Below are 26,755 nucleotides of genomic sequence, written 5' to 3' on the forward strand. Positions count from 1 at the left end.
AAACATCATTTTCACACCTTTAACCATCATCAACACTAGACTATAGCAAATATTGGTTTGACTGTTGACAAATTCCGTGTCAACTCACTGACAGACCTCAAGTATTTCAATGATGTGCTTCCTCTCTGTCCAGGTCAGGAAACATTGATTTCAAACAAGCTTGTGACAAAATAGGAGCAGCCTTAGTTTGGTTAATTGCGTGAACTAGAGTCTAGCTAATGTGCAAAGGGCAGCAGACTGCGCCAAACCACAGCACGCCTTGAAGCTTTAGCCAAAGACAAGAGCCTGTCCGAGCTGAGCGAGCGAGCGAATGAGCGAGCAGCCTTACTTTCTTCCTTTTAGAGTCTTCCAAAATTGCTTGGTCCTGGAACCATAAGAAGAAGCAACCAAAGGGCCTGACTCACTTTGAACATCTCAAACAATACTTTTACACTGGGACACTTTAATACTCAGACGTTGAAGGACAAGAAAGAGTCTGGCACACACACAGAAACAATATGTTGTAATAATTCATAAACATGATCCATTGACATTGAGACATAGTGTTGCTAAAATGACAATACAATATTGTTGTTCATCTCTTCCTGTCAAATATTGCAAGAGCCAGAACACACTAATGATCTTCTACTATTGCATCATCATTGTCGACATTTCTCTTTGGTGGTGTGCCAATAGATTTTTCTCATGTAAAATATGATATGTGGTAAGGCTGAATAACTTTAAAAGCGCTGGTCAATAATAAAATTTGGTATTTTGTTATTTGCTGACATCTAGTGGTCAAATGCAGAGCACAACGTTATGGTAAAAATAGATTAAGGAAGACAAACATTTATCTTTCTTATATCTACTATTTTCTGTGGAATGAATGCACAATAAAATACTAACACTGCATTATATGCCCTAACAGGTACCTAAAGGTAGGTAATATAAATTTAAAAAAAACTTTACAATTAGCTTACATACAATCCTGATAAAAAAAAAAAAAAGTCTCTCACAACTAAAAATTATTGTCGTGTATTGCAATACTTTTGAATTTTTAAGTAGACTTACATTTACAAAAACATGTTTTTCAAACTTCCCGACAAACAGAATAATTTATGTTGGTGTGGTAAAAACAAAATCTGACAATCTATTTATTAATACGGAAACAGATATACCAAGTTAAAATCAATAAAAATGTCAACTTTTCAACTTTATCTCACTGGAAAGACGGGATATTCTCTAATGTGTACTTTTAGAACTCCTTCTGCCTGCGCCTCCTTCCCCTGCTAGGGAGCACAATCAATTCCTGTGAAAAAAGATCAGCAGACGACAACCCTCACCTCAAATTTCTGTCTCAGTTCTTCATTCCCATCATCCTCCTCTGAGATGGGAATATTATAATACTCTCCCTCCTCCTGGCACAACAATTTATACCTGACAAACCATGAGACAGCGTGAGTAAATGAGTGTGCAATCGGCAAAGTCTTAAAAGGTCAAGAAATTGGTCTTTACCAGCCACACGCTGGAGACTTTATGAGCTCCGACACCCCAAATGAAAGGGCGCCCATGAAGTCATTCCTGGTCGTCCGATCCCAGTCCCACACTTCCACGGATAACCTGCGGTCCTTGTCGGTAGGTCTCAGTTTACTGCAGAGAATTACATGATGATCCAGAGAATTACAAACGATCCCAATAACGAAATACAAAGAGGCAGTTACTTACAAGGTAAAACTCTCACCCCATTTGGGGTTCAGATTAGAGCGGATGGTTTTGGTCTTCTGCTTGGTCTCATTTTTGGGGTCAGGTATGAGCTTGAGTTTTACGTATGGATCAGACAGGCCATTGGGGTCCATCGGTATCAGATTCCTCCCTTCACCAACTGAAAGAAAAAATGGGAACATAAGTGTAGGTTTATTGCATTCATTGAATTCACATTCAGCAGCCAATCTATGATTATTATTATCATTATTATTTGTTTGTTTTTTGCAGGCAATACACATTTTGAGTTTAGGAAATGTCTTCTTCGCTTTGTTGAGATTTCAATATGAGACAGAAATGTTGTCTCGTTGTAGAATTTGGATGAAATGATTAATGATTATCCAGAAGACAAGTTTGTTTAAGAAGACTTTTATACAAGAACCACATGATTGAAATAAATCATGAACAACTTTAGTAGTATCATAAGGAGTTAAAGGCGAGCTCACTGGGATAAACACATTGTGGCCGATCGTAAACTTCAAATAACCCCAAATTTGAAAATCAAATGAGAACCATGAACGAATTTTCTTTTTCTTTTTTAATAGGGTCTCTGATTGTTCAAAAGGGACCGCTAGAGCATTTGTTCTGCACTGAAGTCTCAATGAATATTCAACTTCATTTCATCTGTATCAATCCTTTAGGTCAGGTAAAAAAACAAAAACAAAAGCAAAACAGATACTGCAGGTGAACATCAGTGGAACACATTGCAGGTGTTTCACGATCAAATACGCGTGCGTGCGTGCAAGCGTGCGTGAGTCCACTGAGCTGTAGATGGAGCAAAAGCAGGAAATGGAGGAAGGCTCTTTTATCCTCCCGTTGTGAGATGGACAGTAAATAACAAGGCAAGAATTCCATTAACCAGGCTTAAACTAAACAAAACACACACATAGGAATAGACATACATGAAGATGCATTTACAAAACATTCTGTTTCTTATTGGTGCATGCTTTATTCAAATTAAAATAAAGCTGAAAAACTATGTGAGGGGAACTAAAGAAGAGACCCACAGATCTTTTAGTGCTAAATGACAGAGAAAACAATGAATCTCACTGAGAGCAAGTGGAGAGTATAAAAAAATGGGGAGAAAAGTGGCCTGTACAGATTTTCAATTTTCTATGTGTTTTTAAAGCTTATTAGATCAACAACAAGAGGCAGACAAAATCAATTTTAACGATTACTTAAAGGGAACTGTCAACACAGGGTACTCAGGATTACCACATCTGGCTCACAGTCCTGAGGTTCGGTGTCTAGATCTATCTTCCGGTGCAAAGTTGTTGTTTTTCCCCCTGGGTTCTCTGGCTTCTTCCCACATTGCAAAAAGATGCGTGTTAGGTTAATTGAAGGCTCTAAAATTGTCCAAAGGTGTGAATTTGAGTGTGAATAGTTGCATGTGTAAATATCCACGACCATCGGCTGGCAACCAGTCTTTGAGCTACACAACTACAGATTTCATAATAATGATTTGGAATCATGTAAACCAACTTTCTCATCTGCAAACGAAAAAAAAAATCAAAAATATTTTTTTTCCAACAAGAGTTTTAATTACTTACTCCACTTCCAAACCTAGCATCTCGCACTGACCAAAAAATTCAAAACAAATGTTATTTTTCTGAGATGTACTTCCAGACTAAAACAATAGAGGGCGAAAAGCCCATTCTAATGTCATTCAGCAGGCTCATGGAAAGTGGAAACCAGTATGAAACCTTATAAATGCAGTCCTCATACAAATTGGAATGCAGTTATAGTCAAACAAATGTGTAGAATTAATGGATACAAATTTAACCTGAATATACTATCAAGCTACCAATAGTACAAAGGTTTTCAATTGAAAACTTAAATGTATGAATGGCACATGGACATGTACATTATTGATGTCAAAAAGAAAGCAGAGGGGTTGTATGTTCAATCTCCAATGGTTACCTTCTCTGCACTCATGACAACTCTACTCCACTTCAATTGACACCAGTTGACCCCGTCCACAAAACAATGAGGTCAGCCGCGTTTGCACTCTGTATCCTTTGGAAACCAAGTTGAATCAAGTTTTTAGTCTCATTACCTAAATATCCCACTGTGTACACTGTTGAAAACACCTATCTCTGCAGAAAAAAAGAGAACTCCCAATGTTTAAACAGCATAATGAAAGAAGAGAAAAAGGAACCATGAAGTACAAAAGGTTTGAGAGTCGTGAGCTTTTAGAGCTGCTTGGGTGGTTGACAGTTAATAAAGGCTTGATGATGACATCACCATACATCCCCTTGGAGTGTGTCATTCTTATCAAAAATTGTGTGCCTGTGTCCTTGAATGGACTGTGATCAAACTCTGAAGTTGTAAAGCATTTCAAGATCATTTTGACACACCAAGTATTTTTCTGATTAAAATGTTCATAGCTGAAAACGAGTTGGCATGGTTACATGAAGGCTCTTCAGTTCCTGCAGTCAAAAACAATATTGAAGTTCATTTCCTCCTGGCAAAAATCTCTTGACCTGTGTGCAGTGCCATTGAGTATTGTACAAAGAAGGAAATTGTAGAGCGAAGGCTTCAAAGTGGAAGAAGCTCGGGGCCTAAATCATTACATGCGTGCTGCATGCAAAGCCCAGAAAAACTGTTGAAGCAAACTCAACTCTACCTTCCAGCAAACCTTCTTTCCTAGCAGAGACACTAATGGGAGGAAAATGTGATTTAATTATTTATTTTGTCTGGTTGATTAGCTGACAGAGCGAGAGGCCACATGTGGAGACCTAATGCATTTTGACCCTATGGAAAATAGCAGTGATGACGAATTAAGGGCTTATATAAGAGACTTAGAAAAACAAAACATTACTGATGGAAAGTGATTTATGTACATGCATGGAATCTTCATAGAATATAATCTCCGCATGATGCTGTGTAGCTCTATGAAAATAATGACTGTATATATGGTTAAACCATATATACGTGCGTGTGTGCCTATATATTGAGAGAGTGAGAGAGCGAGAGAGAGAGAGAGAGAGAGAGATACAGTGAAACTGTTTCTACCTATTTGACCTTCCACGGCTATATAACCATTTGTATGCCTATTGCCAAGCGAACCAAATCGCAACGCATTAATCCAAAACTCGAGAGCAGCTGTTGGTTTGCCATGTATGTTCACTATTAAGCAATGAGAGCAGAAACCTGATACTGTCCTCAGCTTACCGCCAGCATCTCAAAATAGCCTGAAAAAGTGTGAAAAGAAAACAATAAAGAAAGAGAGCAGGCTCGAGGGAGTCAAAATGTTCAAGATAAAATGTTGATGCCAACATTTAGATAAACCTTTGGATTTTGTCCTTCAATACTGACAGGTTATAACATGGAAATTAATCAATGATCCTGATCTTCAAGAATTTAAGACTGTTTTAATTCATTCATGTTATTTGCCCACTTTTAACCTGTTTGAGTCATGTGACCTTTTTTTCTTTTTTTTACAGATATGGAACAATCCAATCACTGTTACAGGCGTAACAAGTTAGCATTCAATTACTTCTTGGAACATGTTTACCAAATACGACTACACTAAGTAAGATGACAATATTCATCACTAACCACACTGAATAAATATTTCCAATTCATTAGACTGTGATATTTTCTACTTCTGGCTTGTTGCAAATGTGCACACAAGCAAACACTGCAAGCAAAAGTCCAGGACAGATTTGAGCTTTGACAGTAAAAGAAAAAAAAAACCAAGAGAAAAAAAAAAAAAGGTTAAAGACAAAATGGAATATCTCTGATCCACCCACATCTACAGTAAATGTGCTTTGAACACTAACTCCTGCGACCTGTGCACACCTACACAGAACCATCAGCTGAAGCACAAGTCAAATAGGTTAACAATTAAAAAAAGATGGGACAGTTGGTCAGTAGTAGGGATGAAAACTGGGAAATGAGAAGAAACTGTTACAAAGTAAGTAATCAAGGTGTGAGTTTTTGAATTTCTTGACATTTTAATCGTCAAACTGCACATCTTGAAGGCGGTTGTCTACAAAGCTGTGCAACTGAAGCGCTAGTTTGTACTCCTCCACGGTACCTAGAGGTGGCAGAGTTGTGTAACGGCTACAAATAGTGAACTTCAAGGAAGTAAATTACAGTACATGCACAAAGATGCTCTTGAGTAATACAGTGAATACTAGCACACGTCGAGGGAACAAAAGACCAAGGCGAGGGTGGCTTGCTCAGCACTGACCAATACAAAGGAACTGTGTTCTTGAGTTATGGCAAAGCGAAGGACGGCACTAAAGCCCCACAGTTGTCCTCCGCCACACATACAAAACCTCTTGTGTCTCCTTCAGCTCCTCCCTGCCAGCGCTCTTTCCCCACAACAACACCATTTCACCATGCCTGTATTGAAACTGCCACGGTGACAAATCTGTTCATTTTGCAAGCGTTATGCCCAAAAGACTTTATTTGCCTAATGCATGCTTGAAAGAACATCAGACATAATACTTCCTGCACAACTTTTTGGCTCTGTCCACTAGAGAATGATGGATGGACAATTCGGTAGAGCTCACTTAAGCCAAGTAGAAGAAGTAGAAAGATATCTGTCGAAACATTTTTGTATATACTTTAATGAGTTTACTCCATGTACTTCGGCTTCCACTCGCATCCGAAAAACATTCATGTTAGGCAGAAGTGGATGTTGTTTATTTTGAGAGCAGCGTTGTACATGTGAAAATAATGTAAAGATTCTCGCTTCGCGCCATCCAGCATGCTATTTAAACTGTGTAACTCAAATCTGTTTGGAAGGCTGCCCGCTTGGCGTCAACAGCGGCTAATGTAATCTGTAATACAAGATGGCATGAGTGGGCTGTGTGGTTGGTACATCAGTTCTGAACACATACACAGACAGGCTCACCAGCCATCCATTTTCTGCAGCACTTGTCCTCATTGGAGTTGCCGGTGAACTGGAATGGGCAGAACCTATTCCAGCTGAGTTTCAATCCCCAGGCGGGGTACACTGTCAATCGCGTGGCACAGACAAACCATTCACACTCACCATCACACCACTGGGCAATTTCAACTTATCTAACGTGAATGTTATGGAATGCGGGAAGAACTACTGTACATATACCAACTGCATATCAATGCATTTCAAATAGAAAGAGCAGGTTCACCCCCAAAGACAAAATCCCTCAAAGAAAAGTCATGCACTGAAGTAGAGTGAGGAATGCAATGACACTCGAGAGACTAAGCCGCCATTGCAAAGGCGCATGACATAATATCGGTGAGTGGCTTCGTCGAGTCCAGTCAGCTGTCCGTATGCATCTCATAAAGAAAAGGGGCATTGCTTCGAGGACAGCCACGTACAAATTCTGGATCGGGACGGCTGCTATTTTGAAAGAGGTGTAAATGAAGCCATGTGGGAAAAAAAAGAAAAGATGTTTCCAAACAGGAGTGGGTCGAGGCATCATCTCTCATCTGCCTCGAACAAGAGCCTAATGTCCATCCATGCAAACTTCTCATTTCCCAGGAAGAGTGGCTCAAACGAGTTGCTAGTGAACAACCGATTGGTATGCAGGGCTGACATTACACTAACCTCGCCCGGCAAAAACAACACCGCTGTGTTGTTTACAACCCTCAGGGGACACACCCACCCAGGCATGAATATTGACCTAAAACAATTGAAGAAGCCTTTTGAATTCAAGGTGAAATGTCTTCAACAAAAAAGAACAAGTCTCATTGCCATGTTGCAGCACTTCAGATTTCTGACCAATCACTCAGAAGTCCTCAAGTCCGGTTAAGATCTTGCGTTTATAGATCAAGCGAAGAATCAAAATGATCTATCCTTGATGAGCATGTTTAGCCTTTTAAATTTGTGTGTCACACAAACACAGTTGTATTGTTTTACTCTTTTCTAAATCTATTATTTTCACCAGTTAGCGATACGTCAATATTGAAGCAGCTTTGATTTGTTTTGTTTTCCTAACTCGCAGCCATAATTTTCCCTGTTCCTCCACCTGCTGTTCATTTGATGAATGAACAAGTCACGCAAGTTAGTGCCTCACGACGCGCTGACCTCAGTGAGCCAAGTTAATTGAATGATTACATGAGCCCGCTGTCGGCGCCCCGCCGTCATCTTTGTTCTGGCCGATGTGCTAATTCTCTGTCATCACGGAGCGAGGATTTACAACATGCCTCCAAATAAGAAGCAAAAGCTGTTGCGAACAAACACACTTGAGCTGTTTACGGCGCAGCTTCATTATTTCATTGAGACTGTTATGCATCATTTATACAAGCTGCAGTTTGATATTCTTAGGATAGCATATCAATTTACAGAGTATATCCATTATTATTCAAAGCCTAATTATTTTCTTATATGTGCAAATTGAGTCACAAACCTACATGAAAAACAGTTGATGCAAACATTAGGACTTATTTGAAATTACAAAATTATTCTGATGCCACTCCTACTTAAAGAAGAAACCAGCCCCCAAATGTTCATTGTAATAATGTGTTCTGTGCAGCCCAAATAGTCAGACCTGGAAACTGTAATGTCATTTTGCTGCTTAACTCATATTCCACAAACACAATATTAATCAGAATGCCGTGTTTAGACTAGTGAGAGCACATCGAACATTATCGTAAAGAAATTTGGGGGGTTGACTTTCTCATTAAACAGTCAATACTATTCACTGATTAGACTCGTGGATCTTTATCAGCTTTGCTGCAAAATGATCGCACAATGTCTACTTCAAGACAAAATATTAGATATAAACAGTTTTACTACCTCAGCTGGAGTGGTGCTGTTGGTGCCTGCTAACCCACTACATCATAACGTCAATTTGAATTTGATTATTTGTTTTGCCCATCAGGTTACCTTATTGAGTTATCTAAAAGCTTTTAGTGTTACACTGACAGCTATTTATTTAATGACAGTTTGAACAGGTGCAATCAGGATATTTCTTTTTGGCTGCGGAGCTCAAAATTAACAAATTGCAGCAAGAGGATTAGAACAGATTAAGAGAGTCTCGGAAATGTTACCTCAGAATTCATTCATCACATTAGGACATGTTCTTCTATGATTGCCAAGTGACCGCAAGCACCCCTTCATTGTGAACTGTATTGTACAATCCTGTCTGGATAGCAACCAAACAATGTGTAACAGCCCTAGATGAAATAAAATCTTTGCCACCACAATGGCGAGCGACAAAGTGGAATGGACCAAAATTCATTTTTCTACTACATTTCAGAGCCTGTACTTTTTCTTTTATCAAGCAGTACTTGTGGTTTCATCAGTCTTTTTTTTTTTTTTAAACATATCTGTACTTCTATTTAAGTACGGAATGGGAGTACTACTGTACTTTTCAGTACCTAGGTACTAGGTCTCAAACACAAAACAGATTTGGTTTTTAGTGGAAAATATTGTTGATTCATTGTTTTGTTCAACGGATCGTTACCAGTTTAATTAGAAGTAAGTCTATGCATCCTTTCTTGATGTCATCAAGTCAGGACAATTGATCGATTGAACCCACAAATAGATTAAAACTACCAATTGCAATTAAAAGTTGGATTGAAAAAGAACAAGAAACAGAGCATACTGAAGAAAATGGACGAACGCATGGATGGACGGGCGGGCGGATAGTGACGGCAAGTAATTAAATGTGATTTGTCGGTTCATTTTGAGCCAAGCTTCGGTGAATGGCTCTCAGTTACCACCATACTTGCTACTTTTCATGTGATTGTTTTGAAGGCATGTCCTCCAGATGTTTTTTTTATATTGTTTTGATGATTTAACTAATGTGTCACATTACAATTTTCTCCCAAATTCGGGTTTCGTCGCTTATGTGAGAACGTACACATACACATTTTGCTACATAAAAATCAGGTGAACAAAGTGTTACACCATTACTGATGCCGAAAAATACATGTCAAGTGTATTGTCAAGAGAAGCTATGAACTGCTGTTTATTATTCCAACACGTTTTGTTCACGATGAATTGAGGTAGCTACAGTTGCTTTTTTTTTTTTTTTCCTGGAACAAAAAGCTTTCAGTGGGTTGTTCTGTATCCTGCAACTGCGCCGGGTTTACCCCATGCCCCTCTTTTGTGCGGCGTGCCAAAATGAGAACATATTTCATTGTGTAACCTGGACAATTAATGAGAAAAACATGAGGGGGGAAAAACATGGCGAAAAGAACAGAACCAAACTAGAAACAGACTAAGATGTGCAGCCATATATGATTGAGCCAGAGTATGACTCAGGGGAAGACGATTCAGGATATTAAAAAGTATGGTTTGTTTTTAATGCTCTGTTTGTATATTGGCAGGTTGGAAAAATTCAGACATTTTTCTGTCTCTGTGAACCATGTGTGTTTGTTCACACTGCAGCACAACTCAGCTTTTGACATCATGATTCTATGGTTAGTAAGACATATTTTCTGACATGGCTAACACAAATATTATTTGATTGTGTAATTTCATACATGCACTCCAGAGACGGAAATTTGTGTATTCGAGCAATCCATATTTCCATAAGACATCCCCTTTAAGAGACTTCCACCGCTTCACACTAGAATAAATAGAATCAAGACATGACTCAATATAAAATCTAAGCGATAGGATATTGTCTCTAATGATTTGTTTGAACACAGTGTTAGTAATTGACATTCAGAGTTTGAGCAGCATCTCTTGCCAGCAGAGTCGTGACAGTTTGAAAATATAGTAACCCACGCGCCTGGCTGCTTCTGGACTATTCACTTTGGTATTTCCTTTTTTACAGGAGAGTCTAGCAAAGAAGATTATTGATCCCTTTTCTAAATGGGGTAGTGCCGTTGTGCCTTGCTGATAACTGATAGCAAAAGAGTCAGCCAGGTTGGTAGCAGTGAGATCCACTGCATAATAAGCGGGCAGAATAAATGGCCGAAGAGGTTTAATTCAGGTTAATGGTATCAAAAGACTGAGGGTGACTTTTATGTATGAAATGAGATGGCCTTTGTGTTAATTCTGATCTGAAGTCACAGCGGAAACAGGCCAATAGCCGGGATGTTCTCGCACAGACAAGTGTATTCGAGCGGCAGTGTACTCATCAAGCAAATGACAAGTCGACCTACCTGTGACCTGCAGCTTCTCCCCGCTGACCTCACACTTGAGGAAAAGACGCCCCCTTTGTTCCGTGTAGTCCATCCCACACAGGCTGGGCACGTTCATGACACACTGCTTGTGGACGTTCATATCGCACGCTGGAGAACAAGTTTTAAAAAACAAAACAAAAAAAACTCTGTTTACATTGGTCAGGTGTACCTAAATGTGCCCGACGAGTGCATTCTGTAATAAAGCTGTCTTGTTTTGTTTTATTTTGGGTTCAAATATATGAATAAATGAAGCACTTACTGTCACACTTCATTCCCTGGTGCACGAGGCCATACAGGAGAGAGCCACAGTGGTCACAGAAGGTCGGACTCCCAAATGTGTGGATCTTAAATTTATGTTTTGTTCTGGGATCCTGAAGAAATAAACATGACAGGAAAAGAAAAAAGGTCAGTGCTCTAGTATATGAAATAACCTCAAGTATAGGCTGAAAGTAACTTTATCTGTATTATAAACAGATTCTTTTATTCAGACAAGTGGAATTACGCTATTAAAGATGTTTTGTCTCATTTCTTTACAGCACCACTTTGTGGGAACCCCATCCTGTGCATGAAGAAATGTAATGTAAATATTCTAAGAAAGACACTTTAATTTGCTTCTGAATCTGAATTCCACGTCCAATGCGTAATGGATGAGGAGAATATCAACAGAGAGATAGAAATCAAGAGTAAATGGAAGAGTGTAATTAATCTCTGTCGGAGCTGGCAGTATATCATTGTGGCTGTGATCAATGAAACCATTTGCCAACTCAGGCACTTTGACACTGGCCTCTGGACTGATGCAATAGAGTCTCTGTCTATGTTTCTTTTGAAATTGTTTTCAATGTAGAGGAACATTTCTACCGTATGCTATTCATAGCTGAATTTGAAGCAAAACACGGCTGATGTTTTTTCTAGCTCCTGTACAAACACAACTGTATCACCTTGAATTAGGAATGAGCAAAAGAAGATCGTGCAAATTCCACAGTGGTGGGACGAAGTTGAATATTAAATATATAAAATCAATTTTTAGAATTCCAAAAATGGAATTGATAGCACACATTGAAACATCATACAAAGGAAGGGGAATGCCTATTTTACACCAATTTTGTAATTCGATTCGAAAGTCTTCTTTACAACCAAAACATCAGTTTTCAATGAACCAAAATGTATAAAAATAGCAGTGTCTGTACGGACGTCACCTGAATTCTAAAATGGAGTCCCACCATTCAAAGCAGGATTTTAATTCTCCTCAAATCTTTATACTTGTACAGATATCAGAAATGAGAAAACATCAGAGATACTGCAAAGCTGCTTGAACATGCTTATCTTAAATTCACTAAAGCTACCATGGCAACAAGACCCGGTGGTGATGGACGAGACACAGTTTTGTTGTTGATATAATGTAATGTATTTCTTGTTGATGTTTTGTTAAGCGGGTTTTATCATGTAGTCACAAGTCTCTTTATTGGTGTGTGTGAGCATTTAATGACAAGAAAATTAGAACATAAGCCGTAATATTTAAATTCAATAACGGGAGGTTCTGACGAATATGAGACAGAAACTTCAAGAGAAAAGTGAATTAAGTGTGTATTGTAGTAGTTATTTAAATTCTGGCAGACAGACAAGGCTCATCTTTTTGCCCACTCCGTTAACATTGCACATTGTCCAATTAGCAGGCGGGCCACAGTGTGCGCAGATAACAACAAGCTGGGGTTGACAGACAGCGCAGAAGGGGAGAAGGGAGCCATGCCAGCTGCACTTAGTCATGCCCACCTCCACACAGCTGATCTTGAAGGACAATCCTCTTGTCACCTAACCCCTTCTTCTGCTTTGTTCCTTCCACGAAGGCGCAAACAAGTGATAGCGACAGACCAACAGATGGAGTGCATTTTAAAGGAAAAATAAAAAAGATCCCAGCAGCTTTGATAATGAAACAATTTGGATGGTCCAGTCTGTGAAGGTGCTCGATACTGCAAGATTCAAAGATCTGACCGACACCTGGACATGAGGACAATTGGCACTCTGTCCAGTCCTTCCATTTTTCGCCTATAGCGTTTGTCCTCATTAGGGTCATGGCAAAGGATGTAGTGTCTAGTCACTGGTTAAAAAAAATATATTCACACACGTTTGTACCTATGCACAACTTACAACAGAGGTCACGGACCAAGCTGTGAGCTGCTTCTTGGGTGCTGATACCACAAGCATATTAGTTTTGGGCTTATAGGCATGCTATAGTTTTTATATTTTGACTTTTGTTTTTTAAAATTATAGTTTTCTTCATGGTTTGTTAGTTTTTATTGCTTCAAAAATGTTAAGTATTAAATATTTTTTTCATCGAAGGTTCCCCTGAATAATAAGCAAGCATATAAAACACCCCCTCATTAATAACCCTGAAAACGCTTTTTTTCCTGTACTTGTTTTAAATATGGTCCCCCAATCTTTTATTATCTGAGTGAAACAGATCAATTCCAAGTATTGTTGGACTGGGGTATGTTTTCCTGATAAACCCTTGATTAGAACACTTTGGCACAATCCACTTTGGAGATCACAACGTAAAATTTAGTACTATTAAATGGCAAATTTTTAAATGAGCAATTCATTATTAATCATAGTCGTAAATGACTCAGTTTCATGGTGATAATCGCTAAAATGAATTCACATGAAGCGACATGGTAGGTGTGAATAATTTGTGTGCATCTATTTAAAGATTGACGAGAAGGAAGATGTAATACGCACAAAATGAAAGCCGTAGCCTAAATGAAGATAAGTGACGACACATCACTGAGCACACGGGGTTGTCCATTAACACATCTCTGGCGGCTACGAGATATGTGTCTCAGTGCCTCCAGATCCTCTCACCAATTACAAGCTCACCGGAAATTCAAGAGCGACCGGGTGGGACCGTGGTACCACAGCAGTGGTGCCGGGAGAAAGGAGCAACCTAATCACTTGGCCCAACATAAGGACATTAGAATGTTACAGCAAAGCAGCCCAGCGGCTGGTACAAGGCAGCCTAGAAGATGGTTGACCTTTAATAATAGTGCCAATAAAGGCCATCGCGGATAAAATGTGCCCACATGTTCCTTCAGCTTGTTTTTCATCACAATGGAATTAAACATTCATCTATGCTTGCTTTAAGCAGTTCTTATTAGATTTGACTGGCACGTGCTCGTCAACAGATTATGTTTTTTTGGGGGGGGTTTCGATTGCTGTTAGATAATACAAATGAATGCACTGTACTGCAGTGCAAAGAGTTTATCTCTAAATTTCTTTCTTTAATCAAGTTGGGCACTTGAGAGCATTTTCTCATTCACACCACCCCAGTTGGGGATATGATAATGAGATGATGCATTCAACATTCTATCATAGTAATTTATTTTAAAAATATTATATCACCATCGGATGTTTACAAGTGGTTTTACAAGTTTCATTTAAAAAAGAAACTGACTATTCATAGATATTTTTGCCGTTTTCTGGGTTTCAATTCAGTTATACTGTGAAGCATTTATTCCTGAAATTGATGCTTAAAGTTGGTGTGTATTATTTATATTCATAAAAATATCCCAAACGTTATAGTTTATAAGTTAATATTATATAATAAAAAAATGATTTAACAAAAAGTGTGTGTGCAAAAAGATTGCAGTGAAAGTTGTTAAAATGATCCAAATTGTTGAATTGCTGATGGTGTAGATGTTAATGAAAAAAATTATTGTTGCGATTGTTTCGGCAGCAGAATCTCTGAACTACAAAAAATGTACAAACAGTAACTCTTAAGAGGGAGGGACAACTATCGTTTCTCTTGCCTAGTCGTGTCTTCATTCCATTTTTTTTCTGATAATCCCATCTAAGCGTGTATGTAAAGCCAAAGGTCATGGACAGCACTCATCTAAAATTTGCTGGAGATAGTAATGAATCGGAGACACAGGGGTCAGCCCACTGATGTCGGCTAATTGGCCTCACTCGCCGATCCAGCTTCATTAGCAAGCAGGACATCAGGCAGGCTTGTTAATGAAATGCTCAGCAGAGTGATGCTGAGCAGGGGCTTTTCATCAGAGGGGTAGTAGTAATGTCAAGTAAACTTTTTTTTGTCTCAATCAACGTTCTTTTGGAATTTGTCAGAGCAATCGAAGCCATCAGCAGGCAGCTTATGATTGCAAATAAGTGTACCAATGATTCAGTCCTTCGGTGGATCTCACCATCATCATTTTTATATCAAGAACTCAATCCAAGATTTTAGTGTTGAGTAAATAAAAAAAGCTATCCGGATTTATTGGGGTGGACATTTATGTGTGAATATGAGCAGGTTTTCTGCTGCCAGGGACATCTATCTGCATCTATCTGTCAGATCACTGCATATTACTCACACTTTTACTGCGTCAAAAAGGCTTGAAGATTCATGAATTAGCACATTTTGCAAGTACCTTAAACACGAGCGTCGCTAAAGGACTAGTTATAGGAAATCTCTTATTTCCTGCAAAAATGAGCTCAATGAACTGGATGCTAATCAAAGAGGAGTAGCTAATACAACCTGCCTGCATCCCACAGAGTCAAAAGTGACCCACCTAGTGTGGCATTTGCAACCTGTGTGTGAGCAACACGAACCGCCCTTATTGTCACTATGTCTCTTTATTGCCTTGTATCTTTTGATCCGTATGAGCCTGAAATTCCCATCAGATTCTTAAACTGCCTTTTGTTTTTACCGTCATCGTTCATCAAGAGGTGACATCTGAATAGGAGATGGCAGGAGGTTCTCCCTTGAGTATAAAAGCTTCATGGCTTCACTTGATGTATCAAAATTCATTTGCTTCAAACGGCTGTCATCGCGATAAACTTAGTGTGACAAACTTGCATTTGAAAGTTTGTATAACTATGAACAGTGACATTGGCAGACAATAGAATTCTGCGAATACATTAAGAGTATGAAGTCAATTTAAGGCTCACATTTATGCATGCAGGTGTAAAAGTGATAGAAGAAGTGTTGTATGTGCCACTCTGACTGACAGGCAACCAGTCCAGGCTGTCCCGAATTTGTCACAAATGTCAGCCAGGATAGAATTTACTTCCAGCCCTGATGAAAAGAGCTACACAAAATTTCATATTGTAATATACAACACTTTGAAATATGGTAATTACCTCCAGCTAAAGTTGCTGTATGTTATCAAGCATGGTCAACAACTGCGTAAATAAAACCCGAACAATTTAGTCAAAGCAGGGTTTAAGGTAGGTACATTTGATGATGATGATTGTTCAGATTTTCTGTATAAACCATTTACATATTTTTCCAGTTCTCACTGTATATTTTATAGTTTAATGACAGAGAGACACTTCTGGTGCCAGTTGAAACAGTTATTCTATACGCCAATTCACGCGGCACTTAGTGTAATAACACTGTAACGATATTATGTGTCACTTTGGCTCTGTGATTATTCCGCTGTGGAGCTTCACATTTCAATTAGACTTCATCGCGCTCATCAAGTGCACATCAAGACACGTGTGCATTCGAAAAAGATACAAGAGCAGTACTGGCTGGTTGCTAATGCTCCCTTTTCAGAGACTTAGGCAAGCAGAACTAAAGTTCAAAAGGTTAGTCAGTAGAGAACAAACTGGAGTTATCATCTATCTGGACTGGAGGTGTTAGACTAGACGGGGTTACTATTTTTAGCCCATAAATCACCACCCTCATTCCTCTTGGCCTTTCACTAAGCTGATGAGTGCTGAGAGGGTGGGCAGGTTGCCACTGCAGCTCACAGGGGGTTTTCCTTCCTGTGTGCTAGCTGTTAACATTTATCTGCAAGCAATGCACTAAATGATACGTGAGATTTTAACGATAGTTTGGCCCAACTCCTTAGTTCATTCATTACGATCCTGCTCGTTCTGTTCAGTCACGGTGACGAAGAAGCTGGGGGGTATGTCAGGAGACTGGAAGAGGGGCCACGTCACTGCATAATAAGCAAACCTAACATTCAAATGCATATTAATAAAGAGTGATTAAGATTATGTTTGATTGACACCGTCATCGAGGTATTCATGTCGTAATCATACTTTGCAGCGGTAGAAAATTACACTGCTCTCAAAAGAATACTCAAGTCTTCCTAAAACTGTGATGAGTGTAATTTTTCTGAATAACATTAATAATTGAGGCAAACGCAAGTTGAAGTGTGCGAGTACCGTGCGGCTGAGAGTAATGAGCGGTGTGTCACTGAACAGGTCAAGCAGGATCAACAGGTCTTTTTAAAATGGGAAACGTGATGTAACGCTTTGCATTTTCAAGCAAAGTTGAGCTGAATGTCTCTTGACTCGGCTGGGTTTTTTTTTTCTCTCGTACTAGTTAGTGTACTTGAGAATAAAAACAGTTGAGTACAGTTGAGAAAGTGACTTGTGCTTCCAGTTGATGATGATCCAGATGCCAAGTGGCAGAATAAAGAGGCTCAGCAGTCATCGACCATCTGTCAGCTGCATAATGTTTAAATCTAGATTTGGGGGATCCTTTTTCAGCATAATGAGCCAGCTGACAGAATCATTTATTTTACTTTTCTCAGACCGACCTCGGACAAAATAAATGACTTGCTTTACAATATATTAATTCTTTCAATTGATGTTTAACTCTGTTTCAGACTTAGCATATTTTAATGAAAGTTTGCGGGTCTGAATGTGAGGATGTCTTTAAGTTGAAAGAGAGAGAGAGGGAGAGAGTCAGTATTGATTCGTGAAAATTGTGAGAATGACTCAGGTTCGTAAGAATCGGTTGTTGTCTACCCGCCGGGTGGATCCCGGGTAGGTGTCGTGTCGGATGAGAAAGCAGGAGGTGCCAACGCGCTCGCATGTGGCCTGCCTGGCAGGCAGTGGGCTTGTTTTTTTCCTGACGGCGGCTTATTAGGGTCACGTAGCCAGTAAAAAAAATATCAAATCGAAGATTTCCATTTATACACAATTTGGTGGTCCGTTTTCTTCCTTCCTTCCTTCTATCCGTCCGTCCATCCCTCATCCTTCTGTCCTTCCTTCTGTCCTTCCTTCCTTCCTCCCTCCCTCCCTCGGTCCTTTCCTTCCTTCCTGCCTGCCTTCCTTTCTATCTGTCATACAAAGGAAAGCAATGCCTACCTGAGCTGAGCTTACAATTTTGCATGATCTGTTGTAACCAGGACATTAGTATTGGATCTCTCTTTCCTCCACTCAGTCTCTGCTTCCGGCATGTACCTGCGTCAGATTTGTGCCTGTGCGACTCTCATAGAGGGGGCGTGTCTGCAGTATGGGGTTCCTCATCTCCCACTGTGTATAATTTCTGTTGCCCTGGACGCCCAGCCGTTTGTGGAGAAGAAAGAGGAGACCCTTGACAATTTGTCTCCAATTTTAATAGTTGCAAGTCTGTATCCCATCTTTTTTGCATTGCCAAGTACCTTGTGAAATGCTGAACATCACAGCGGGGTGTCATGTGTCTATTTTAAGAGGATAGCAACACCCTTTCCTTGCTTGAAGGAAGCGCAGAAATGATGACAGGATCTATTGCCTGTGACATGCAACCATGCCTGTGGCGCACATGATGTCATTTAGCCCCACTGTCTAATCTCATTTCCCATTTCCACGCAGACTCCTTACCATGATGGTGAGCTCCAAGCGTTTTCACCACAGTGTTTGTTTTTCAGACACTTCTGTAACAACTGTCTGTGATTTAAGTTTTTAAATATTAGAGCTCACTTTGCAATTAAAAATTTAAACTGAGACTTTCAATACGCAGGCCATCAATAAATAAGATATTTCTGTCTATTGCTAATTCTGTTGCTTAGTAAGAGAGAGAGCGAGACAGACCGACAGACAGGACAGACAAACAGACAGAGAGAGACAAAGAGAGCAAAGGGCAAATCAGTGTGGATTTCCTCGGGTCATATACAGCAGACTGCTGGTTAAGTGGACATCAATGATGCAGCAGCCACGCACCCACACTAACACAAGCACAGTAAAGCTCTCAGTTTCATCTGCTGAGCCTTGTGGTGAAAGGGGAAGCATCTGCATTATTGATGCCTCTATCCTGTAAAACACTAAAGTCGCTCGTGCTGCTACTCCTAGCGTTACACCAGGCAGTCGACAAGAGCAGCATTTTGTCAAATAAATGGCTTTAGAGAAAACAAGCTTAAGCCACCCGTGGTCTTATAAAGCCACTTGAGTCTCAGTTTGAAAGGGTTAGATGTACCAATTAAGTCTTCATTTCACTAAGCAGTCCTGTTCAGTTGGCGTCACCCCCAGTATGATCCAAATTACGATTGCCAATTTTCACTGCTTGCTACCTTCTCGTAATGCCTGGTTAGTTTGAGTTCCAAGGAAGCAGAGTCAATATCACACTACATAATGATTCCATTTCGTTGAGACAAATTCCTACTTGAGCAGGGATTTGGCGCAATCGTGTCCAAGGACAATCCTGCCTCTGACCAAAAGTCAGCTGGGACAGGCCTAAGCTTGCCTGCAACTAGAATGAGGACGAGCAGTATAGAAAATTGATGGATGGAAGCGCTGCATTGAGCCACGTTGGTGCCGTGCAGTGGAAAATGCTATGATGTAACACTGTTTACGCAGATCACACGGTTATTGTCATTCCACCTACAGACATTTGATACGTAAATACAAGCCTGACGGATTTGAACCGATTTAATCCAAAATAAGCAACATCGATGAGTACATTAAAGGAGACAATTATGTGCGTAAATGTTCATGAATGTGAAGATGATGCAATGTGGCGGCATCTAACCGTGGAAGATGAAGTTACCCAAAATATCTTGTGGTTGCCTCTCAACGAAAGTTTTCTTTTCCAGTAGGACTGTTATAAAACATTATTGTGAGTCATTCAATGCAGGTAGCCAAGAACCCGCAGATTTTAAGGATATTTACTTGCCATGGGAGTTTCTTCTTGGACTGCTTGCCCGGGAGGCAGAATGCCATGTAATATGTGTGGTTACCCATGGCAACAACACTACTTAGCGCGCATAAATGTATATTAAAAAAATAATGGAGTACTTCTTTTGAGCAAGAGATATTCTGTCCGTGCATCTTTGGAAAACAAAGATGTGGCACATGGCCAATGAACAGTTCTAAAGACATAACGTGAAGCAAGAGGCCAGTGGGAAGTCATGTGCGAGACTCATTTAACACTCTGCTGCTCCAACACATAGGGTCGCCTGAAATATTTCTCTTGTGCAGATTCACTCCCTCTGTTGGCCACAGCCATTAGATTCTAATGGGGAAGCACTGTACATTGGGGGCCTTTTGTCATAGTGCAAATTAGTGAAAGAGTTCTTGTACTGTAAAGAAAAATCCACTGTCCAGTAAGTTTCCTAATGAGGCATATAAATATTAATACGTGTGGCCAGAGGGGCCTACGTTCAGTTCCTCATACCAGAATATCGATATGACAATCTTATCAAAGTGACCCAAGGGGCTTCTTTAGACGCTAATTAAAAAAATGAACGAGGAATTCCAACATCAACTATAGTATGTATGTACTTATAAGAAAAAGTATTTGACTCCTTTGGAAATTACCTGCATTTCTGCATCAATTGTTGATGTAGTTGTTCACATATTGATCAATACTTTTTGAGAATAGCATACTCATAAGCCGGAGTGTGAATGATTACAAATTGTGTGGTATTAGTGTAACTATAGTAGTATATATTAGTATAATGTAGATGTCTATTATTTTGACTGATGAAGATAAGGTTGCATTTTATGCCCGATTCATACTTAAATACAAGCAATTCCACAGGTTTAAAAAATAAAAAAAATTCTTTGCAACTGCAAATAATTTATGCTAAGAATGTCCATTCAGAGTAGCAAATTAGGGTAAAATTAGATAATGTATAGGAGAGTGATGGGTGTTTTGTGGTACAAAAAAAAAATAACTTCATACGAGTTTAAATACAATACCTTTTTAAATAAATATTGAAGTCTTTAACAACTTGTCATTTGCTTAAGACCAACACAAGTAGTAACCTCTTTGAACCCTTCTTCCTGTTTAAATCATGAAGTGGCCCAGCTCAAACTATTTTTGGCTGCTCAGGCTTCGATGTCATCGTTGTAGCTTTCTATTTTAAGTGTCCCGGTCGATGATGTTGAACGGCACAAGTCTGGCTTGTCTCCGGTTACAGAGGCCAAGTTAGGTCTCTGTAACACTAAAAGGTGAACTGGTAATAAACACGTCATGGCCACCGAGCAGACAAGCAATGTGGAGTTTTTACATTTGGCAAGCAGTGGTTGATTGAACTGCAACTACAAGCCAATTAATTGTTGTTTAGTTGCACAAATAATTTTGATGGGAAAAAAGTAAAAAATAAAGATAATGTAATATAGAACAAATATAGAAACACTGGACTATCCTAAAATACCATAATTTCTCAAGAATAACACTGCCGGATGAGTTATTATTTACTATTAAACCTTGAACTCTCTCACTGTTCTGGGAGTAAGCTCAAAAGGTTTTGAACGTGTTTTGAAATCACAACCTGTATTATTGCCATAGAATAATCTTCTCTTCCTGGGTTGTGTGGAGGTAGTGATGCAACAAGTAGAATATTTTATTCCCATTTTCCTAATTGCAGCACTCAGGGACCCCATTGAAGCATCGATTTTAAATGAATTGACTTGTCCACCTGCACCTGCTTCGAGTCAAAATCTATACATGCAGTAGCTCTTATAATGCTGACTTGAATAATTATTTCTTCAGTAGCTTTTACACCTGAGATATTTCTTATTGTCGTTTTTTTTTTATTAGGACAAAACATTTCCATGTCTAAAAATTTATATGAAAGCATTACAAAACTCTCAAGGCATACCACTAAATAGAAATTATTTAGGTTGGATATTTTATTTGTTTTGCCACATTGTGGAAGACCATTTCCGTAATTGTGCCTTTCACTAATATAGCTGGCATAGAAGGATGAAAAAAAAAAAAAAATCACAAAAATATTTTTATTATCTTAAATCCCAAATTCTTAGTTTTTCACCATCTTCATTTGTCAGTTCCAGCAACAAAAAAAAAGTATTTATTCTGTTACTTTAGCTCAAAGTTTAGCCAGGCTTGACTGTAAACTTAGTTACTTACAATCTGAGTTACTTACATCTGTGTCTGGTCCCTTATCAGCTCCTGGGCAAGAAAATGTGACAAATTCATGGCACCTCTTATGGACCACAAAACAGCAAACTGCAAAAAAAAAAGAAGACGAGAGCAGAATGGAGTGAAATTGGTGTCAAAGAAGTACATTGACCGAATAATACGATGGTTAACACAGATTGTATCATCATCAATGTTGACAGCACAGTGACAGTTATTGATAGACCAAATGAAATCTGGTCTCAGATGATTATTGAGTCCTGGTTCTGCCAGTGTGCTTGTCACACAATGCAGTTCAACTGCTTGGCTTGGGCAGACACTATATAGCACCCAGACAACACTCATATCCTTGAACAAATTGACACATGTGCACCCACATACACTTGGAGCTCAGAGTCTGGCTGACAAAGTGTGAAGAGGTCGATAGCAGATTCTCAGTTGGAAACACATTGGGACAACGCGAGTGTCACTGGGGCAGCACAAGCTCAGTGCGGGGGGGAAAAAAAAAAAAAGCAAAAGCAAGCAGTAGAGCATTAACCTCCAACGAGACCAAGCAATAACACTAGCTGTGGGAGTGTAATACTATAGAAAATGTCATTTGGTAATGTCTTCTATTTGAAAAGAAAATTGGAAAATATTCTAATGATGGGCATAATTGATGGGTTGTGTGGATGGTAGTTGTTAATATCTCCTATAATCAATACAGGGATTTGTTTAAATGCCAATCCTGACTGCACATGGGAAGGCCTGAGCTGAGAATTGAACTCTGGTCCTCTTGACTGTGTTAGACATGTTAACTGTCTTTACTGTGATGGCATTAATGCATATTCTTATCATTTTGTATGACATAAAACTGAGTCTAAAAAAATATACCAACTATATTTTTGTACAAATCACAGTTAAAAAATCCTGACTCCTTGTTAGAACAGGCTGTCTATATTTTCATTTTGTACGGCATGTTAGAACATCCTTGCTTCTCACCAAATGGCTAAACTCTCACTTGATGTTTGCCAGATCGACACTTGCTTCATGGAATAAAATCGTCGGACTGGTGATTTCTACAGTCTTCACTTAGCAATGAGTAAGCCTGAGTAGATTAGACTGCATTAGTGGTTTCTGTTCCATTTGTCCTGCAATGCCTTTTCAAAGAAGCTTGGCAGATTTTTATTCCATACTTGCACAGTGCAAAGTGATGGAGAAAAAAAAAAAGTCTCTTTGTTTCATAAGAGCAGGTTAAATGCTTCACCTGTACTTCTTCTCTTCCTACTGAGGCCTTCTTTGGAGAAAAGACTAAACACTTATACCATTCTGTGATAAATACGTCCAGTACATTTAACATATTTTGGAGGCATATTAGAAGATGCAGCCATATGTTTCACAGCTTGTTGCACACACTCTACATAAGGTATGCTTTCACAGTAGAGTTGTGTGGGTGAAAGTGTGTCCCACACAGCACATATTTCTACTTCAAACAGGTGGTTTTTACTTTTATTCGTTTTCAGAATAAAATTGGAATGCAATATGGCCTTGCAAAAGATAAATCCAAACGTTTGACACGAGAAGTTGGCACTGCATGAAAAGCTCCTGACTGCAAGTTTTGTTTTCCTCATCTTTATGCCAGCATTTGCAGATATTTGCCATTTGGATGTGTAATTCTTTGCCTGTGCAGAGTTTATGAAACCTTTCACAAGTAGCATCCTTCATAAATTAGCAGCTTCAAATAATCAAGTGTAATTTTGTTGACAACATTACCCCTATGTAAAGGGCAATGGTCACTAAAGAAAGTGAATGTTGCCATTAATGACAGGAAATCAATGCAGTTCCACACAGACATATTACACCACCACAAGTTGACCCGGACTACCCTCTGGTGCCCCCTCAGAGCTCTTGGTCAACACGGTCAATTATCAACACAAAACCATTGGCTAATAAATCACACCAGCACCAAGCCACAAACCAGACGTTATGCATCTCAGTGACATCACAACACGCCACACAGGATGACAGGTTGTGTTCAAATATATATATATATATATATATATATATATATATATATATATGTATATGTATATCTATATATGTGTATATAAATACATATAAATAAACATTTACCTACATGTCAATAAATGGTCTCGAAATTAGACAATGTCTTTGTTTTTGCTGTTGTTTTTAATTTGTAGTTTAGCTTTATCAAGGGACTATATAGTACGTAACTCATTCAAATAAACCTCATTATAATTTTTAGAGTTAAATTTATATCGAGGTACATATACCCTTGTATTTATTTTTGTAATGAAAACATATTAAACTCTAAAAAAGAGACTTGGTACTTTCAAATAAAATTGTCAACATTTATTTGAGTCCTCATATTCTTGAAAATGAAACCCAAAGGGCAGCGAACATAAAAAAAATTAAAAAAAGCAGTCTGCATCAGTGTTCCATTATCATTTTATTGTGTGTACTAAGTGGCGTGCGAAATGAGTAAAATAAAAATCATTTGAAATGAAATACTTATTATTTATTACTTTCCAAAGTCACAGAGCGTCAGAGGGATCAAAGAACCTCATGTGGCTCTGGAGCCACGGGTTGCCAATCCCAGTATCTAAAAAGATTTTGTCCCCAGAGGTTCTACTTGCTTTTCACAGACATCTATATCTGAATTTGATGAAAACTGCCAGTGACTCGCAAACAGGGGCAAGTTGGGAAGACTACTACAATTGGAAATTTAAAAAGAAATATTGATTCTTTTGAAAAGTAAGGTTGCAACTCGCAAGAGAACATTTTCTGTATTACAGAAGTTGTAGTAACAGGTTTGTTCAGGGATCCTGAGGTAGTTCCCTCTGACAAAATATGTTTGTCCTCCAGGTACAATGAATTATAAAGCGGGTGAGAGTTGAATGACAGTTTCAAAATCAATAGTTATTGATTTTGCTTATAATGCACAATAGACCACCCTCCTCTGAGATCACCTAATTCCACCCCACTCCTACAAAATCAATTCACTTGCTTCTTTATACAAGTCAAGGGTTCATTGCAGCAATTTCCTGAAGCTTGCCATGGAGTAAAAATAAAAATGATCCAAAACAATGATTGCATTACCCACCACTTTGATATGGATACATACACACACCCATATTTACATTTACATTGACATATTAAAAGCCAGAGAGAGAGCGAGAGACAGCCAGAGAGAGAGAGAGAGATAGAAAGAGAATTAAATTTGGCCTTCAAGCTTTGTGATGTTAAAATTTTAATTACTAATATATTAAACCTTGAGGACAAACAAGTGATTCAATAACACAGAGAGAACAATTTGGCAGTGATAAACTAAAAGGTTTAGTAAGAATAACAGTCCACAGTGTATTTAGACCAAACTTTAACAATGTTTGAAAAACTAAATGCTAAAAAGGCAAACTGGAAGAAAGCAAGCATGGTTTCCAGGACAACAAGTCATATAATGAAATTACTGTAGAAAACCAAGGAGGCTGGCTTACAATGAACCCAAGGCTATGTTATTGCACTGAAACATGCTTTCTGCTCTGGGAATGACAGCGGTAATATAGCACCATTGACTTTAAAAGCACAAAATAATATTATATGCTCCAGGCTATGTTTACGGTTGTTTCCAGTCCAGATTTTTCTGATCTTTGACTTGATCTAGAGCACTTTTGAGCAATAGGAAAGAATAGTTGTTCATATTTAAGCATCACAAACACACTAATAACATGGGAATGAAAATATTTTATGTGCACAGACTAGCACTAATTCATCAAACATTTTTTTAGGCTGGCTACCATTGTATCAACAGTTCAATTGTGTGTTCTTGTAAAGCCTTACTTTTATACAATAACCCCCTATAAACATTCATCTAATAGCCCAATGAAGCATAATATAACTGATTTATGAACAGGAACTTGCCTCTTCCAAAGATAGAAAAGATAAACAAAATTCCTGAAGCAGCTGTAGACACTAGTATAAAACCAACTATGCAAACTCTAAACAAACAATGTAACCCTTTCAATGTGCTTTTGGCATTTGCTTAATTATGAGCACATTAGATTGTTTTACTGTTAAAAACTCACCATTTTATTATGTAGGATCATCTCATACGTAATATCAATCTAAAGTACACATTATGTAGTGTTCTGGGGGAATAGGAGAAGCAGGGTTGTAAAAAATAAAGAAGTAATTAAAGCTGTGTTTATTTATTTACAATGAATAACAACAAGAGAATGAATGTTTCATATGACAATAATATTTCTAAAATATTCAAGTCACCTAGTTCATCGAGGGGGGGGCAAAAATAATTTCGAACAGGCATAAAAGCATGCACGTTCATTTGCATTAACAATGTTATTGCAAGTTGAAAACCTTGGGGGGAAAAGGATATGAGATCATTTCATTCAGCAAAGTTTGTTTTATGTACAAAATACCTTCACTTATAATCAATAACACATTGCCTTAAACTGTTTTTACAATTACACCTATTGTTTTGAATGCAGTTTTTACTCTAGCCAAAAAGTAAATAAATAAACAAATTATGTGTGATAAGCCCAAAATGATTCATGCACAAAATATATGGAATACTTTAACCAATTACCTGTGTTGACATTTTGAAACCAGTCGATAGGAGCGTTTACAATCTAAAAGAATGAAAGCAGCTTGGATGTAAGGAGATAAAAATCGTTACAGACCATCTAACCCAGCAGTAGAAAAGAAATAGCAGTCACTATGGATTTGTGTCGTTACAGGCCCCGTGATGGTCATTGAAAAGAACACTGGTGAGAACATTTGTTCTCTCGAGAGGGAAGCTCCAAAAGCCTAGAAGGATATTTGTGTTTTACA

General features: G+C 38.6%; 1 protein-coding gene across 1 annotated transcript in view; it reads right to left on the minus strand.

Moving 5' to 3' along the window:
* Positions 1-26,755, minus strand: part of prkcaa (protein kinase C, alpha, a) — a 67,756-nt gene that overhangs the window by 22,631 nt on the left and 18,370 nt on the right. The window contains exons 3-8 of the mRNA XM_085911416.1: positions 21,918-22,000; positions 11,081-11,192; positions 10,801-10,929; positions 1,705-1,861; positions 1,495-1,629; positions 1,323-1,416 (exon numbers count right to left, since the gene is read on the minus strand). Coding sequence (XP_085767542.1) covers positions 1,323-1,416; positions 1,495-1,629; positions 1,705-1,861; positions 10,801-10,929; positions 11,081-11,192; positions 21,918-22,000 — 710 coding nt within the window. The remainder of the gene's footprint in view (positions 1-1,322; positions 1,417-1,494; positions 1,630-1,704; positions 1,862-10,800; positions 10,930-11,080; positions 11,193-21,917; positions 22,001-26,755) is intronic.

Source organism: Syngnathus leptorhynchus, chromosome 5, assembly GCF_054491065.1.
Source record: "Syngnathus leptorhynchus isolate UIUO chromosome 5, UIUO_Slep, whole genome shotgun sequence".
Taxonomy (NCBI): Eukaryota; Metazoa; Chordata; class Actinopteri; order Syngnathiformes; family Syngnathidae; genus Syngnathus; species Syngnathus leptorhynchus.